The sequence below is a fragment of the Phyllobates terribilis genome, unplaced genomic scaffold, assembly GCF_046119375.1.
Source record: "Phyllobates terribilis strain yellow unplaced genomic scaffold, ASM4611937v1 Scaffold_11__3_contigs__length_659146591, whole genome shotgun sequence".
Lineage (NCBI taxonomy): Eukaryota > Metazoa > Chordata > Amphibia > Anura > Dendrobatidae > Phyllobates > Phyllobates terribilis.
The window spans coordinates 218,045,052-218,063,136 of NW_027362771.1; the positions used below are offsets into that span (position 1 = coordinate 218,045,052).

At 44.1% G+C, this 18,085-nt stretch overlaps 1 protein-coding gene across 10 annotated transcripts in view; it reads left to right on the top strand.

Moving 5' to 3' along the window:
* Nucleotides 1-18,085, top strand: part of CADPS2 (calcium dependent secretion activator 2) — a 566,401-nt gene that overhangs the window by 83,865 nt on the left and 464,451 nt on the right. For all 10 annotated transcript variants that reach the window (XM_073652053.1, XM_073652046.1, XM_073652044.1 and 7 more), the window contains exon 3: nt 10,001-10,333. In XM_073652053.1, the coding sequence (XP_073508154.1) occupies nt 10,001-10,333 (333 nt within the window). The remainder of the gene's footprint in view (nt 1-10,000; nt 10,334-18,085) is intronic.

Consider the following 18,085-nt stretch of genomic DNA (forward strand, 5'->3'; position numbering starts at 1 on the left):
TACCCATAAGGCTAAGTTCTCATGTTGAGGACCCGGTGCGGCCCCAATACTGCAGAACTTCTGCACCACATCTGTACAATTTTATGCAAATTAGCCGACTTTTTTTTTTTTTTTTTAACACATGCAGATTTTATTCATCTAAGCAAGTGAGTTTTCGCGGGTGATCCGCAGATACACAGAGATGCATAGTGGACACGGAATTTCTAGAAATCCATCCACTATGCTGTAACATCTGGCCACTGCGGTTTTGATGCTGCATAAATACGCAGCGTAGAAACCAGAATTCTCTGTTCACACATTTTGTTTTTTTTTTGTTGCTTATTTTGTGCCTTAGTTGGGTTTTTGGAAAATAGAGCATGTCACTTCTTTTAGCGTTTTTAACCCACAGGAAGTAACGGGTGGTGAAAAAAACGCATAAAAAATGACACCAAAAAACGCAGCAGTGTTCTTTCAGCGTTTTGGATGGCAAAATAGAATTATTTTTTTTTTTTTTCACAGAACTTTATGTACATACAGAAATAAAGACAGAAGGTCAGTGAAAAAAAGCGCTGAAAAAATGCATTAAAAAAATGCAGCAAAACCTGTGTTTCTGACGCAGCTGATTCACCCATAACAGCACCACAAGGAGAGAGGGGATCCGCTCTTCCGAGACAGGAAACCTATAGAATAAAAGGGCGACGCCTCTCCACCACTTCAGTTGATTTCCTGTCCTTGAGGGGGAACCTTGTTAAAATGGCGGCAGAAGAAAGAAGAGAAGATTATTCCCACACCTGGGCTGGTCGGTTTCCAACAGGGCACAGTCTCTGCTGCGGCCGGCGCCAGGGACCTGGAAGTGCTGTGGTGGTTCCAAGGGGGCTTGTTCCGTCGGACGGGCGTGAGCAGTAGCCGCACCATTACCCTATGGTGGCCTGGCAGCCGCTTATCCCGGTTGCGCAGGTGAAGGACACTATACAGGAAATCGCGCACACCAGTGAAAAAAGAAGTAGCGGAGACCCATGTCTTCTAACATGTTTCCGACTACCGTTTTGTACGAGACTGCGGCCCTGATGACAAGCGTACCCGAGGGTCCTTGATGGGGGAACCTTAGACAGGCTTACCTGTTGAAGATCCAGATACGACTGAGCGGCACCACTGCCTGGGGTCGGCTGCTCCAGCTCCGTGCGTCAGTGGAGAAGCTGCTGTGGAGTGGTGCCACTGCCAGGGGTCAGCAGCTCCAGCTCTGCACGTCAATGAGAGAGCAGCTTTGGAACTGTGCCCATGTCTGGGGTCAGCAGCTACAGCTCTGCACATCAACGGGAGCACCGGTGGAGCTGCGCCCCTGCCTGGGGTCAGCCGCTCCAGCTTTGATCGGCGCACTATAGGAGGAGAGCTTTGCCCCTGCCGGGGGTTGGCCACCCCAGTATTGCTCAGAGACGGGCCAGATAGAGAGGAACAGGCCTGTGACTTGGTCCAGCCTCCGAATTCGTACAGCTGGTGGTGAGTGATCTTTGTGAATGTTGATCTTGTGTATGAGGCACTTTCCTTGTTATGGTTACTAGGATAGGCTGAAGGAAGTTAGCGCAAAGCTCAAAAATGTGTGTGTGTGTGCTCTGTAAGACCCCTTCTGGGCCAAGGGCCTCATGCTTAAATTTGGCTTCAGGATGGAAGCTTGACCTTAGACCTCTAGGCTAGAGTTAGCCAAATGTCTGGGCCACACAGAGCCTCATGATTGGGCTTCAGAGTTTACCACAAAAATGAGCTTCGATCTGCTCAGTAAATGTTAAACTAACACTCAGGCTGTGTGCCCACGATGCGTTTTTAATGCGTTTCCGCAGCGTTTTTGCAGCTGCGGAAACGCATTAAAAGTGCATTAAAAAAGCATGGTAGAAGGGCAGCAATGTTCCCCAATGATAATCCGCATGTGCTGTGCACATGCTGCGGAAATTTCCGCTGCGGATCATCATTGTGGAAAAAAGCGCAGCACTACCAATTATTTTGCGGAAGTGCTGCGTCTTCGCCGCCATTGACTTGCATTAGACCACATGGATTACGCATCACTGTATATGTAGATGCGTAATCCAAGCGTTCTAATGTGCGGATGGTACCCGGGTGTAGATGAGAGGAGAGTCTCATCCACACCCAGGTACCATTAAAAAATCTGTAAAAAAAAGAATAAAATAAAAAATAAATGTATATTTACCTTCTGTCGGCCCACGCTGCGCTCCTACTTGCTTCCCGGCACTTTGCAGTGAATTGAAGGACCTGCGCTGACGTCAGAGTCATGTGACGGGTCACTCGACGCTGACGTCGGCAGGTCTTTCAATTAACTGCTGCTGGCAGCCGGGACCGAGTGAAACAAGCCAGCGCGGGCCATCGGAGGGTAAGTATATATTTATTTTTTTCTTTTTACCACTCTCTCGGGTCACACTATATAAATCCATGCTGGTTGCATGGATTTATATAGTGTGACCTAGTTGTCACAAGCTCTTTCCAAGTGATGCTAATCGCTTGGAAAGCGCTTGTCAATCCACATGCGGAAATGTCAGTGAATAACGCTCCATTTCCGCATGTCCCTGGCAGGAAAACGCATGTACAATCCGCATGCGTTTTTTTCTGCCAGGGAGATGCAGAAACGCTCAGGAAAACATCCTGAGCATTTCTGCATCGTGGGCACATAGCCTCAGAGGTTTTTACTGTTGTCCTCCAGTCTGTTTACTCCATCCATAGGACGGCACATGGTGTTAATACAGCACATGGTCTCTGTGAAGGTCTGCTGTCCAGCTGCGTCTCATCAGTTGGCTCCTTTGGGTGGGGCTAGTCTGACAATTGAGATTTACCACCCAAAGGAAAGGTTTATTCTTCATTCAGATTAATTACTCTTTTAAATAAAAATCTGAGCTCAGTGCCTCATTGTGCTTCACAAAGAGCACATCATAGTGCTTTATAGCACATCATAGTGCCTCACAGCTCCTCATGGCACATCATAGTGCCTCATAGCATAGCGCTTTATAGCACATCATAGTGCATCACAGCGCCTCATGGCACATGTGCGTCATAGCATAGCTCTTCATAGCATATTATAGCATGGCGCCTCAAAGCACATCTTAGTGCCTCATAGCATAGCACTTCATAGCACATCATAGTGCCTCATGGCACATCATAGCATAGTGCCTCATGGCACATCATAGCGCCTCATGGCACATTATGACATAGCGCCTCATGGCACATCATGGCATAGTGCCTCATAGCACATCTTAGTACCTCATAGCATAGTGCCTCATGGCACATCACAGTGCCTCATGGCATAACGCTTCATAGCACATCATAGCATACACCGCGTGCAGAATTATTAGACAAATGCTTATTTTGATCACTTCGATACTTTTTATACATGTTGTCCTACTCCAAGCTGCATAGACTTGAGAGCCAACTACCAATTAAGTAAATCTGGTGATGTGCATCTCTGTAATGAGGAGGGGTGTTGTCTAATGACATTAACACCCTATATAAGGTGTGCTTAATTATTAGGCAACTTCCTTTCCTTTGGCAAAATGGGTCAGAAGAGAGATTTGACGGGCTCTGAAAAGTCCAAAATTGTGAGATGTCTTGCAGAGGGATGCAGCAGTCTTGAAATTTCCAAACTTTTGAAGCGTGATCACTGAACAATCAAGCGTTTCATGGCAAATAGCCAACAGGGTCGCAAGAAGAGCGTTGGCCAAAAAAGGCACAAAATAACTGCCCATGAATTGAGGAAAATCAAGCGTGAAGCTGCCAAGATGCCATTCGCCACTAGTTTTGCCATATTTCAGAGCTGCAACGTTACTGGAGTATCAAAAAGCACAAAGTGTGCGATACTCAGGGACATGGCCAAGGTAACGAAGGCTGAAAAACGACCACCTTTGAACAAGAAACATAAAATAAAGCGTCAAGAATGGGCCAAGAAATATCTTAAGACTGATTTTTCAAAGGTTTTATGGACTGATGAAATGAGCCGTGACTCTTGATGGGCCAGATGGATGGGCCAGAGGCTGGATCAATAAAAAGGGCAGAGCGCTCCACTCCGACTCAGATGCCAGCAAGGTTGAGGTGGGGTACTGGTATGGGCAGGTATCATCAAAGATGAACTTGTGGGACCTTTTCGGGTTGAGGATGGTGTGAAGCTCAACTCCCAGACCTACTGCCTGTTTCTGGAAGACAACTTCTTCAAGTAGTGGTACAGGAAGAAGTCGGTATCGTTCAAGAAAAAGATGATTTTCATGCAGGACAATGCTCCATCACATGCATCCAACTACTCCACAGCGTGGCTGGCCAGTAAAGGTCTAAAAGAAGAAAGAATAATGACATGGCCCCCTTGTTCACCTGATCTGAACTCCATAGAGAACCTGTGGTCCATCATAAAATGTGAGATCTACAGGGAGGGAAAACAGTACACCTCTCGGAACAGTGTCTGGGAGGCTGTGGTGGCTGCTGCACGCAATGTTGATCGAAAACAGATCAAGCAACTGACAGAATCTATGGATGGAAGGCTGTTGAGTGTCATCATAAAGAAAGGTATAGATAGATTGTGGTCAAATTCGGGCGCCAGGAACTGGATAAAGACGACTGGAAGGATATTTAAAAGAAAACGAACCTCTTTATTCGGCAATGTTATGCCCACAACGCGTTTCTGCAGCGATCTGCTGCCTTCATCAGGTGGAATAAACTGATCACTAATTTTTTTGTTTTTGTATCTCAGAAATGTTTATTTCTAAATTTTGTGCACTGATATTGGTTTACCTGGTGAAAATAAACAAGTGAGATGGGATTATATTTGGTTTTTATTAAGTTGCCTAATAATTCTGCACAGTAATAGTTACCTACGCAAACAGATATCTTCCTAAAATAGCCAAATCTAAAAAAATCCCACTGCAACTTCCAAAAATATTAAGCTTGGATAATTGAGTCTTTTGGGTTGATTGAGAACATAGTTGTTGATCAATAATAAAAATAATCCTCTAAAATACAACTTGCCTAATAATTCTGCACACAGTGTAATGCCTCATGGCACATCATAGCATAATGCCTCAAGGCACATCATAGCATAATGCCTCAATGCACATCATAGCATAATGCCTCATGGCACATCATAGCATAATGCCTCATGGCACATCATAGCATAATGCCTCATGGCACATCATAGCATAATGCCTCATGGCACATCATAGCATAATGCCTCATGGCACATCATAGCATAATGCCTCATGGCACATCATAGCATAATGCCTCATGGCACATCATAGCATAATGCCTCATGGCACATCATAGCATAATGCCTCATGGCACATCATAGCACAACGCCCCATAGCACAGCGCCTTATACCACAGCGCCTCAGCACAGCACAGCACTTCATAGCACATCACAGTGCCTTATAGCACAGCGCCTCATTGCACATCACAGCGCCTTATAGCACAGCGCTTCATTGCACATCACAGCGCCTTATAGCACAGCGCTTCATTGCACATCACAGCGCTTCATAGCACATCACAGCGCCTCATAACACAGCGCCTCATAGCACAGCGCTTCATAGCACATCACAGCGCTTCATAGCACATCACAGCGCCTCATAGCACAGCGCTTCATAGCACATCACAGCGCTTCATAGCACATCACAGCGCCTCATAGCACAGCGCTTCATAGCACATCACAGCGCCTCATAGCACAGCGCTTCATAGCACATCACAGCGCCTCATAGCACAGCGCTTCATAGCACATCACAGCGCCTCATAGCACAGCGCTTCATAGCACATCACAGCGCCTCATAGCACAGCGCTTCATAGCACATCACAGCGCCTCATAGCACAGCGCTTCATAGCACATCACAGCGTCTCAGCACAGCGCCTCATAGCGCATCATAGTGCCGTATAGCGTCTCATAGTGCCTCATGGCACATCATGGCATAGTGCCTCATAGCACCTTATGGCTCTTCATAGCGCCTCATAGCATAACATATTAGTGACTCATAGCATATCATAGTGCCTTATGGTGCATTCATAGTGCCGTATAGCGCTTCACAGTGCCTGTTAGTACCTCATGGGGCCTCATAGTGTCTCTCGGTGCTTCAGGGTGCCCCTGTGCCTTGTAGTGCTTTATAGGGTGTCTGCGCCCCTGTGTCTCATAATCTCTCTTTGTAAAGGTACTGGTTCCACAACTAAGTTTGTCTGACAAACCAAGTTCAGCGACTGTAAACTGTGCATGGCAAGCTTACCGAATTCAGGGGGAAAAATATCCTAGCCTCTATTTTGAGACACAGGGTGGCAGTATTCCTGGCTGGTGTCAGCTGGTTCAGTGGAATGCCGGTTGGAGGCAGGTGACAATAAGAGCGCTTCCTTAGTTTTGCAGACTAATCATAAACCTTGTAGGGTTTCACTCTTAAAGGTAGGAGGCATCACGTAATGCTCATTGCTCATACAGCCATTGTGGGTTTGGTCCAATCGAGCGCAGTTTTGTAGCTTTTTACAGGTTGCACAGAAGTCATAAACATAATATTTCTGGTCTTGTCCAAGCGCTGACTAAATAGGACAGACCCTGACTACTCATATACAGCTCAGCTAACCCAGCTTGATCAAACAAAACAATATTTATCCAGGGCAACCACTGATACTTGCAGACTCAGCTCAGGTGGAGTCTGGCCTGTGTCTCTCATTAGCTCCAAGACACCATACCGTCTGCTCTGCTCTCCAGCAGTCTGAATAAGGTATATGCCAAGCCTACTCTGCTGCTTAGCTCTCCAGGTGCCCTAATCAAGACCTGTTCAGCTATTATTTAACCCAGGCCTACCTGAGTTTGCTATAACCCGAAGGGGCTATACAGATTCCTGAGAGTTCTTTGGAAATGGACTCTATAAGATCTACTATTAAATCTGCAGTTCCAGATTGCTATATAGTAGTATAGGCATTTAAGGAGGTATACAATCCCGTTCCAATTCACATGAAACATCAAATTTCCTGAGAATAGTTCTTGGCATAAAATGAGGATTTAGGCTTTCAGTGTGTGTCCTTCGATTCAGATGTTAATGAGCCTTAAGGCTTTATGGAGAATTATAGTAGTTAGGACAACTCTCATATCGAAGGAAGAGGCATTGACAATAGTTTACCTCAACTATTTCGGGATTATGGGCAGATCCATCAAGCGCTGCAGAAGTCAGTTGGCAGTGAGTAAGAGTTGTGGTCTCCCAAGGTAGAATAAGGAGTCCTGCTATATGTCAAAATTAATAAGGCGACTGGCCACGACTCTAAACAAGGCTACATTGCTGTTAATAACTCTAATCTCCTACTTTCCAGTAGTAGCATGGTCACAGGTACACATCCCTGGGCTGCCTCTAAAGATCCGGTTCCTCTAACCTAAAGAAGCTTTAGGCAGTATATAAGAAAGTCGATTCATCTATACATGGTCACCATGTAAAGGTCTTGTCATACAACAGAGTAGCTTTAGCTTACATAAACCATTATGGAGGAACTCTGCCAAGATCCCTAATGGCACTGTCTAATCAGTTCAGATGAGCGAAGTCTCACCTTTTATCTTTACATCACCTCATATAAAGAGAAAGAGAATTGCAAGTGGACCTTTTTAGCCGTAAACTACTGGAACAGTGTTCAATCTGCATTGAATAAGCAAGAAATGTGAAAGTGAGCTTTGGATCTAGGCCCATTTCCAGTCCAAAGATGGTACCCTGGGATTTGAATCCAGTGCTTGCCTCTCTAACAAGCCTTTGCTTGAACCCATGGATTCAGTGTCTTCACATTAAAGACTATTATCCTGGTGGCCCTGACTTCAGCATTGTAAGTTAGTGATATTCAGGCTTTGTCGGTTAATCTTTTGTTTATACAGATCCTAGAAGATGGGCTGGTTCTGGAGCTACCCTATCTTCCGAAGATGGCTTCCAATTTCCATAGAAATCAGGAAATTGTGCACCCTACTTTCTGTGCTAATCCAGGGAAACCATGGCAGAACAATAAGAAAGCGGATGTCCCCATCAAGCATTATGTATGGGTGCGATTCAGTCTTCACCTTGCACCTTGTATAGACACTATAGGCTTAATCTGGGATCTTCTGCTTTCCTTTCCTTTAGGAAAACTGTTCTACAGGCTGTGGTCTCACCCTAACTTTTAAAGGTTTTTTTCTCTGTAAATCTCTCATTGTGGTGCTGTCATGGGTGATAGGAAAACACTAAATTACTTACCGTTAATGTGATTTTCCTGAGCCCTTGACAGCACCCTTATATTCCCTCTCGTCACTGGTAGAAGTTATTATGGGATATATACAGGGCCGGCGTCGGCACCCGGGCAAGTGCCGGGGCCCTGAGCAGGCGGGGGGGCCCACTCACCGTCGGGCACCCCCCCGCGCTATGGTACCCGAGAGCGGTGTCAGTGCCCGCTCCCTCCCGCTTACTCAGGGCCCGGCAGCCAGCGAAACAATACTTACCTCTCCCCATGCCTCCGCAGCAGCTTCGGTCTCTTCCGCGTCCTCTGACTGTGACATCTCAGGTCAGAGGGCGTGGTGACGTCTTTCCACCGTGCTCTCTCCTGAGCCATCACAGCGCAGAGCGGGAAGACGCCAGCGACGCTGAGGAGTCCAGAGCTGAGCAGCGGCAGCTGGTGAGGAGAGGTGAGTATTTTGATTTTTTTTTTTTTTTTTATGTATGGAGGCATGGGGCATTATAAGGGAGTGGGGTGTGTGTGTGTGTGTGACATCCTGCATGGGGCATTATAAGGGGGGTGACATCCTGCATGGGGCATTAAAAGGGGGGGGTGACATCCTGCATGGGGCATTATATGGGGGCGGGGAAGTGACATCTTGCATGGGGCATTATGAGGGAGTGGGGGTAGAAATCCTGCATGGGCCATTATAAGGGAGGGGGTAGACATAATGCATAGGGAATTATAAGGGGGGGGTGACATCCTGCATGGGGCATTATAAGGGGGGGGTGACATCCTGCATGGGGCATTATAAGGCGAGGTGACATCCTTCATGGGGCATTATAAGGGGGGATGACATCCTGCATAGGGCATTATAAAGGGGTGACATCCTGCATGGGCCACTCCAAAACATTTTAACGTTTCCCCTTAAACTACTCGAGTGTTGCTTTAGCAGTATACTTTGGGTCATTGTCTTGTTGGAAGGTGAACCTCCGTCCCAGACTCAAATCACTGACAAACTGAAACTGGTTTTGCTCAAGTTTATCCCTCTATTTCACTTCATCCATCTTCAAATTTTGGTCTCATCTGTCCAGAGCACCTTCCTCCATACATTTAGGGAGTCTCCCACAATTTTTGTGTGTAAATAAAGGCTTTTTTTGGCCAGTCTTGCATAAAGCCCACCTACATGGAGGGTATGGCTTATTGTTTTCATATGGACAGATACTCCAGTCTCTGCTTGGGAACTCTGCAGCTCCTCTGTGCTGCCTTTCTGATTAATGCCCTGCTTGCCCGAGCTGAGAGTTTTGGTGTGTGGCCCTCTCTTGGCAGGTTTGTTGGCGTTATTTGGTTACTGATGCATCTTGCTTAATGGTGTTGTAGCCTTTGTGGCCTTTCAGAAAAGGTGTGTATATACTGACAGAACATGTGACACAGGTGGACTTCCTTTCACTAAGCACGTTACTTATGAAGGGACTTGCTTGCACCAGAAATTTTTAGGGGCTTCATCGCAAAAAGGGTGAATACATATGCACATGCCAATTTTTTCTTTGTTGTCCCATAAATTTAATTTATGCCTACATTTTTCTCAATTAACTTAGACTATTTAGTGCTGATGCATCACATACAAATCGGATTACAAAATTATTTAAACACAGGTTGTAATGTAATAAAATGGGTAAAAACCCAAGGGGGGTGAATACATTTGCAAGCCACTGTACAGCCCATAAGTGTAGAACCTAACCAAATGGCTCTGTAATCATCTTTACTCTTAAATTGAAATATGGCAACGAAGTGATGTGATCACTGTTTAAAATCTAGATCTAATGTGTTTACTATCGTGTAACAGGTTTTCTTGAAAAGTGATCGAGTGGCCAGAATGGTGCACAGCGGTGGATGCTCTTCAAATGACTTCAGGGACGTTTTTAAAAAGAACATTGAAAAACGAGTACGAAGTTTACCGGAGATTGATGGTTTAAGCAAAGAAACTGTTTTAAGTTCATGGATTGCGAAATACGATGCCATTTATAGAGGGGAGGAAGATCTACGCAAACAGCCAAACAGGATGGCTCTAAGTGCCGTGTCAGAACTTATACTTAGCAAAGAACAACTTTATGAAATGTTTCAACAGATATTGGGAATAAAAAAATTGGAGCATCAGTTACTGTACAACGCTTGCCAGGTAGGCTTATGCAGCTTTTTTATACTTGTCTTTACCCTTCCAGTGTACAATCTACACATTTCTACACAAACTTTGGTATCGGCATGACATTACTGTGCAATGATATTTCCAGAGGAAAAAAAATAAAAACTGGTAACAAAAATTAGAAAATAATTCTCTATAAGGCCTGTCAATCATCTTAGTTTTGTGCAATGCAGTAATTATCGCATCTTAAACCAGTTACATTCTGAAATCTGTATTTTTCTGAATAAGGAGTCTGACTGCAGGTGGCACATTGAATAACTGGAAATTAATAAAACTAGAAAAGAAATTACCCTTTCTGTAAACCACAAATCTGCACTGTGTCAAGAAGCAAACATGTCATAGTTAAATCATTTAGGCTATGTGCCCACGATGCTGAAATGCTCCGGATTTTTCCTGAGCATTTCTGCATCTCCCTGGCAGAAAAAACGCATGCGGATTGTACATGCGGATTGTACATGCGGATTGTACATGCGGATTGTACATGCGGATTGTACATGCGTTTTTCCTGCCAGGGACAAGCGGAAGTGAAGCGTTCTCCACTTGCATTTCCACATGCGGGTTGACAAGCGCTTTCCAAGCGATTTTAGCATCACTTGGAAAAGTGCTTGTCAACTTGGTCACACTATATTAATCCATGTAAACGGCATGTATTTATATAGTGTGACCGTAAAGAATGTTTAAAAATAAAAAAATAAATCTATACTTACCTTCCGATGGCCCCCGCAGTCTTGCTTCCCTCCGTTCTCCCTTGCCGGCAGCTCGCGGTACACTGAAGGACCTGCCGACGTCAGCATCGCGTGACCCATCACATGACTATGACGTCAGCGCAGGTCCTTGAGTCCATCACGAGCTGCCAGCAAGTGAAGAGAAGGAGACTGGGGGCCGTCAGAAGGTAAATATAATATTTATTTTTTATTTTATTCTTTTTTTCACAGTTTCTATGATACCCGGGTCCGGAGGAGAGTCTCCTCTCCTCTAGACCTGGGTACCATCCGCACATTGGAACGCATGGAATGCGCATCTACATATGCAGTGATGCGTAATCCATGCGTTCCAATGCAAGTCAATGGCGGCGAAAACGCAGAACTTCCGCAAAATAATTGGTAGTGCTGTGTTTTTTACCGCAATGATAATCCACAGCGGAAATTTCCGCAGCATGTGCACAGCACATGCGGATTATCATTGGGGAACATGGCAGGCCTTCTACCATGTGTTTTTTAAGCGTTTCTGCAGCATTTTTGCCGCTGCGGAAACGCTTAAAAAACGCATCGTGGGCACACAGCCTTATAGTGATATTTCACAGTCTGGTTTTAAATTATGATGCGGAGAAACCTATTTTTAATTTTTTATCATTTTAAACATTTTCAGTATTTATATGTGCTACTTGGCTAGCCACGCTGCAAAAACGTTACTTTTACAGAAATGTAACAATTGACTGTAATAATTAAAAAAAAAAAAAAATATGATCAGACCCTACTTAGAAGGGTCCGATGACAATAATGTGATCAGTGTCGTTGTCCCTTCACCCATTACTTGGACCCCAGTAGTCAGCTGTAGTATATAGTCTGTACCCTACTCGAGCACCTTTCCAATAGTGCTGCAGTTTTCTTTAGCTGTAGTATATAGGGAAAATGAGCGCATTCAGACATTCCTGCAAATTGGTCTAATATCAAACCATCAATGCACGGACTGGCCACGCTTCTTCCGTCTCGAGCGTGACCGCTTCATGGAAATATTTAAAGCTGTCACGCTCGGGTCAGGAGACCCACAGCCAGTCCATGCAGACTTCCTATTTGCATGGACGTCTGAATGCGCCCTAAGTGTTTAATTTCACTACAGTGTCACCACAAGAGGAATTAATCGATCCACTGTGCCAATTTACATCAAACATGTTGTCCGTGTAATGCAGAACTGGAAAAGTCCGGCAGGGTGAGACTTTTTTTTTATAACCGCTGTCCAAGTCATAAAGGGTCTGAAGAGAAGACCCTTCCCCTTTATTAATTCAGAATTCCCTTACATACATGCAAAAATGGGTGTAATCAATTGTAGAACACCTTTTACTGTTAAAGTTCTGTCTATACCAGAGCAATAGAATTGTTCTTGTGATGTTTCTAGACTTCTTAAGTTGGTTGTAGAATTAACATTGGTGTCGGGGGAAGGCTTATTCAGTGGCCTGCTTGCTCGCTTGATTCCACCATAAATAAGCATGCTTTGCTTTGCTGAACAAGAATTTTTGTTTGTCAGGAAAGGGGAATAATTGTTTGGACATAGTAAAAAAAATATTTAGACATTTAGGCATGTTAAAATCAATTTGCCCAGTAATTTTTTTTACTCCGTGTATCCCAAGCTGTTAGGCTCCATATATATTTGTCAGTTTGAATGAATGTGTATGTATACCTTTTTACCACTGATAAAACTTTAAACAGCTCTAGTAAGTGAGACAGATATGAAACTGATTTATAATAATGATACCCTGAAAATGTTTCTTACAGTCACACTGGTTTAAAGAGGTTGTCTGGTCTAATGAAATTCTGCAGTCACTTAATGTGGCTGCAGACTTCTGAATTCTTACAGTGGTGAGATCGGGTGGTCAAGTGGCCGCAGGTATGAAAATTGTATACTCTGGCCACATTCTGACTAGACTTGTGTGGCCTTGCTCAATTAACTTGTATTAAATAAGGCCGAGAATGTCTAGTCTGCACGTGACTGCATGTGTACAAATCGCATACTTGTCATATGATCGTCTGCTCTGACTGGCACCATCAGATAATCCTGACAGTGTGCGGTGCACATTCTGTAAGAATTCAGAAGTCTGCGGTCACTTAGTGATTGCAGAATTTAATCAGGAGACTGGACAACACCTTTAATAATCCTTGTAAGCTTAAAACATTAGCTGTGTAAGGTTTCATGCCTGTAAATTGTTTTAGATGCTTTTTATGTTAACAATGTATGCAGTTGCAATATAAAGGATTACATCAAAGCTCCAGTTTAATGCACCTACAGTTATATGAAAAAGTTTGGGCACCCCTATTAATCTTAAGCTTAATGTTTTATAAAAATTGGTGTTTTTGCAACAGCTATTTCAGTTTGATATATGTAATAACTGTTGGACACAGTAATGTTTCTGCCTTGAAATGAGGTTTATTGTACTAACAGAAAATGTGCAATCTGCATTCAAACAAAATTTGACAGGTGCATAAGTATGGGCACCTCACCAGAAAAGTGACATTAATATTTAGTAGATCCTCCTTTTGCAAAAATAACAGCCACTAGTCGCTTCCTGTAGCTTTTAATGAGTTCCTGGATCCTGGATGAAGGTATTTTTGACCATTCCTCTTTACAAAACAATTCCAGTTCAGTTAAGTTTGATGGTCGCCGAGCATGGACAGCCCACTTCAAATGATCCCACAGATGTTCAATGATATTCAGGTCTGGGGACTGGGATGGCCATTCCAGAACATTGTAATTGTTCCTCTGCATGAATGCCTGAGTAGATTTGGAGCGGTGTTTTGGATCATAGTCTTGCTGAAAGATCCATCCCCTGCGTAACTTCAACTTTATCACTGATTCTTGAACATTATTGTCAAGAATCTGCTGATACTGAGTGGAATCCATGCGTCCCTCAACTTTAACAAGATTCCCGGTGCCGGCATTGGCCACACAGCCCCAAAGCATGATGGAACCTCCACCAAATTTTACTGTGGGTAGCAAGTGTTTTTCTTGGAATGCTGTGTTTTTTTGCTGCCATGCATAACGCCTTTTTGTATGACCAAACAACTCAATCTTGGTTTCATCAGTCCACAGGACCTTCTTCCAAAAAGAAATTGGCTTCTCTAAATGTGCTTTTGCATACCTCAGCCAACTCTGTTTGTGGCGTGCTTGCAGAAACTGCTTCTTTCGCATCACTCTCCCATACAGCTTCTCCTTGTGCAAAGTGCGTTGTATAGTTGACCGATGCACAGTGACACCATCTGCAGCAAGTTGATGCTGCAGTTCTCTGGAGGTGGTCTGAGGATTGTCCTTGACTGATCTCACCATTCTTCTTCTCTGCCTTTCTGATGTTTTTCTTGGCCTGCCACTTCTGGCCTTAACAAGAACTGCCCCTGTGTTCTTCCATTTCCTTACTATGTTCCTCACAGTGGAAACTGTTAAATCTCTGAGACAGCTTTTTGTTTCCTTCCCCTGAACAACTATGTTGAATAATCTTTGTTTTCAGATCATTTGACAGTTGTTTTGAGGAGCCCATGATGCCACTCTTCAGAGGAGATTCAAGCAGGAGAACAACTTGCAAGTGGCCACTTTAAGTAGCTTTTCTCATGATTGCATACACCTGGCTATGAAGTTCAAAGCTCAATGAGGTTACAAAACCCAAAAAAGTGCTTTAGTAAGTCAGTAAAAAGTAGGTAGGAGTATTTAAAACAAGAAAATGATAAGGGTGCCCATACTTATGCACCTGTCAAATTTTGTTTGAATGCAGATTGCACATTTCCTGTTAGTACTATAAACCTCATTTCAAGGCAGAAACATTACTGTGTCCAACAGTTATTACATATATCAAACTGAAATAGCTGTTGCAAAAACACCAATTTTAAGAAAACATTAAGCTTAAGATTAATAGGGGTGCCCAAACTTTTTCATATAACTGTATGTTGCAGCATGGGCTATGTTACAGGGTGGCCCATGGAAAAGTAGTCTGCTGAATTTCATGCACGACTTCAGGTGTCCTGAACGATGGAGGCCTTGGTTTCTTTGATGCCATTTCTGAACCAGATTCTGAATACAACTTTTAGCTCGTGGTTTTGTTCCTGCAGTTTATGGGGAATATTTTTTTCATGAGAATTTGGGAAAGTTATGAAATGTCCTATAAATGTCTGTTCTGTTCCTGATCGAAGGATCTGGGCTTTTAGTTGAGATGAATCTGTGCTGCACTTTATGTACACGCTCAGTAGTGAGGCCGGGCTGTGGAGTCAGGGAAATGTCGGAGTTGGTGGTTTGGCTTACCGACTCCACAGCCCTGAGCGTATTGTCTTTTTTTTTCTGTGGAATTAAGTTTTTCACGTATGCTTAAAAAAATGCGTGTGTCATCAGTATTTCATCAATGGTTTTTCCATATGGATAACTAAATTACAAACCTTCTATTGATTGCCATGTTAATCACGGAGAGCATATGGCTTGCACATGGATGCCATTTACTTGTATTTTGTAGTTTCCTTAGGGTATTTGAAACTTTAAATTGTCTGATCGCTTATACTATGTCCTGCAATTAATAATAATATATTGTAGAAATCATGGTCTTTGAAGGCAAGCTGCACACTGGGCTTTAGCAGAGCACCATCATGGCAGGCACAGAGGTCTTCAGCTGACCTTGGTTGTCATGGCAACCCATCTGCACCCCGCAATCATGTTGCAGGGGACGGGGGTGATGGGTGCTTAGAATGGCATGCTCCCCCCAACTCCCTTAGAACACACACTGTAAATGCTGCTGTCAAGTTGACAACGACATTTAACAGGTTAACGGCATCATGCAGAACTCTGCTCCCCTCATGGCTGTTAGAGGCAGATGTTGGCTGAATAACAATAATTATCTGCCGACAATAAAGCAGGCTCAATTTCTGAGACTACTTCAAATAAGGTTACCTTACATAAGAGTGTGTCATATGCCAGGAAAAGGTTATAGGGGTTTGCCTGGCTGAGAAGGAAAGTATTCAGTCATTTTTGGACTGAAGGTTGCACTTCTTTCAATATTGAGAATGAAAGTAGTCATTCAATCTTTTGTTTTCTTCCCATCAGCATCCATCTTGATTCATAGCTTTTATCCTGCATGATTTTCTTTTGTCCTCGGTTATGAATCCCATGGTGCATTTGTAAGGAGATGGACATACTGCCCACATTGCCTTTGAATACACGAGTATTGTTGTAATGTGTAATTTATATTGTGACATGCGTTATTTGTGACAGCTTTGTAATTTAACTGACAGTAGGGATAGTTGGAGTTAATGTTTGAGACTAGCCCAGAGTGGGAGGAGTCAAATTGCCGGTACAGAGACAGTTTCTTTTCAGAATGTCAGATAGGGCCCAGCGTGCACTGGAAACAGACCTAAGGTCTGACTCGTTAGCAGAGTTGCTTGACGGTGTCCCTAAAGTGAGTGAAGACCGAGGCAGTGGATAGCGAGATCCAGAGTAGAGACGATGAGGAAGAGTGACAAAGACAGAGTGGTGCACAGGACACACAGGTCCTGAGACAGGATGCTTAACAGTATGGCCCTGAGTACCCCAGTCTAAGAGGTAATGGGCCAGGATGGAACAGGGAATGTGAGACGAAGAGAGTGCCCTGGGCGTCAGCAAGCAAAGAAGTTAAAGAACAGCCATAGTGGCCAAAAAGCTCACTTAAGGGGAAAAGGACCTGAAACCGCGAGTTGAAGTACAGTTCTCTCATTTACTAGACTGGAGTAACATTATTTTGGACTGGAGAGACTCCTGAAGTACTGTGCTGGGTGGTGGTGAAGGCAGAGATGCTAGCTGAGTCGGAGGCAAGTGAGCCTAGAGGATGAAAGCACAAAATGTGTGTGAAGATGCTCTATGATCTAAAAGAAACATTCTTGAAGTTATATAACCGCTATCTATTGTATATAGTTCCTGCCAAGTTACTGTTCAGTAAAAAGCTTTATTTTTGGATGGTGGTCTCCCTCATTGAACCTTTGAACACCTGGTCCTGGCCAGCCGAAGTCACCAGCATCATACGGCCTGCAAGGGCATAGGTCCCCCTTAAACTAACTCCACACACCCAGCTGGAACCCTCATCTTCATGTTGCGTGCCTTAGCATGAAAGAGGAGTTCCTTGCCCACGGCTACCACCCTGCCCATTAATACCGCGTAACATGACCATCCAGAGCCAGCATCCCATCTGCCTGCTATGGTATGTGAATATCCTTCCCTCTATTTTCCTAAATAAGGTAATACATACGTTTACAGTCAGAGGCTGAACAGTGATCTCTTATATTAGAACTGACTGCCAGTGTGCAATCATCATTATATGAGCTTTCTCCCTCCTACTCCTCCTTGGAGAACTTCAGTGATACAGTCCATGGAATAGCATCATTCAGGAACTTCTATTGACCTCCCTTGACAGAACAGAACTGCATTTGATTCCCAAGAGGTCTCCATGTAATCACATGAGCTAACTGGAGAGTAGTATAATTTTCAGGTAGAAAGGAACAACTACATAAAGAAAATAGCTGAATATGGTGAGGGCTAGTGACAGAAAATTTAAACAAAAACAACAAAAAAAACTGGAGTGTTACTTTAAAAGAAACTTGTCAGGTGATACATAATACCCAAACCGTGGGCAGCATGTATCAGGCACTGGCTGTACGATCACAGCCATGTGTGTTTGTTTCTGAAACACTGGGGCCTTAAAGAGAAAAACTTAATAGCTGCCGGGGACGGAAGCGGGCTATTGACTAGTCGTACAGGCAGGTCCCCGGCGGCTTCTTCCCGCCCGCTGACAGTGACCCATAAGCCTCTGCCTATACAAGCATGCAGGCAGAGGCTTACCAGTCACTGTCATCGAGTGGAGAGAAGGTGCCGGGATCCCGCCTGTACGACTAGTAAATAGCGTTTCGGTCCCCGGCAGCTATTGAAAGTGTGTTTTTCTCTTTAAGGCCCCAGCGTTTCAGAAACAAACGCACATGGCTGTGATCATACAGCCAGTGCCTGATACATTCTGCT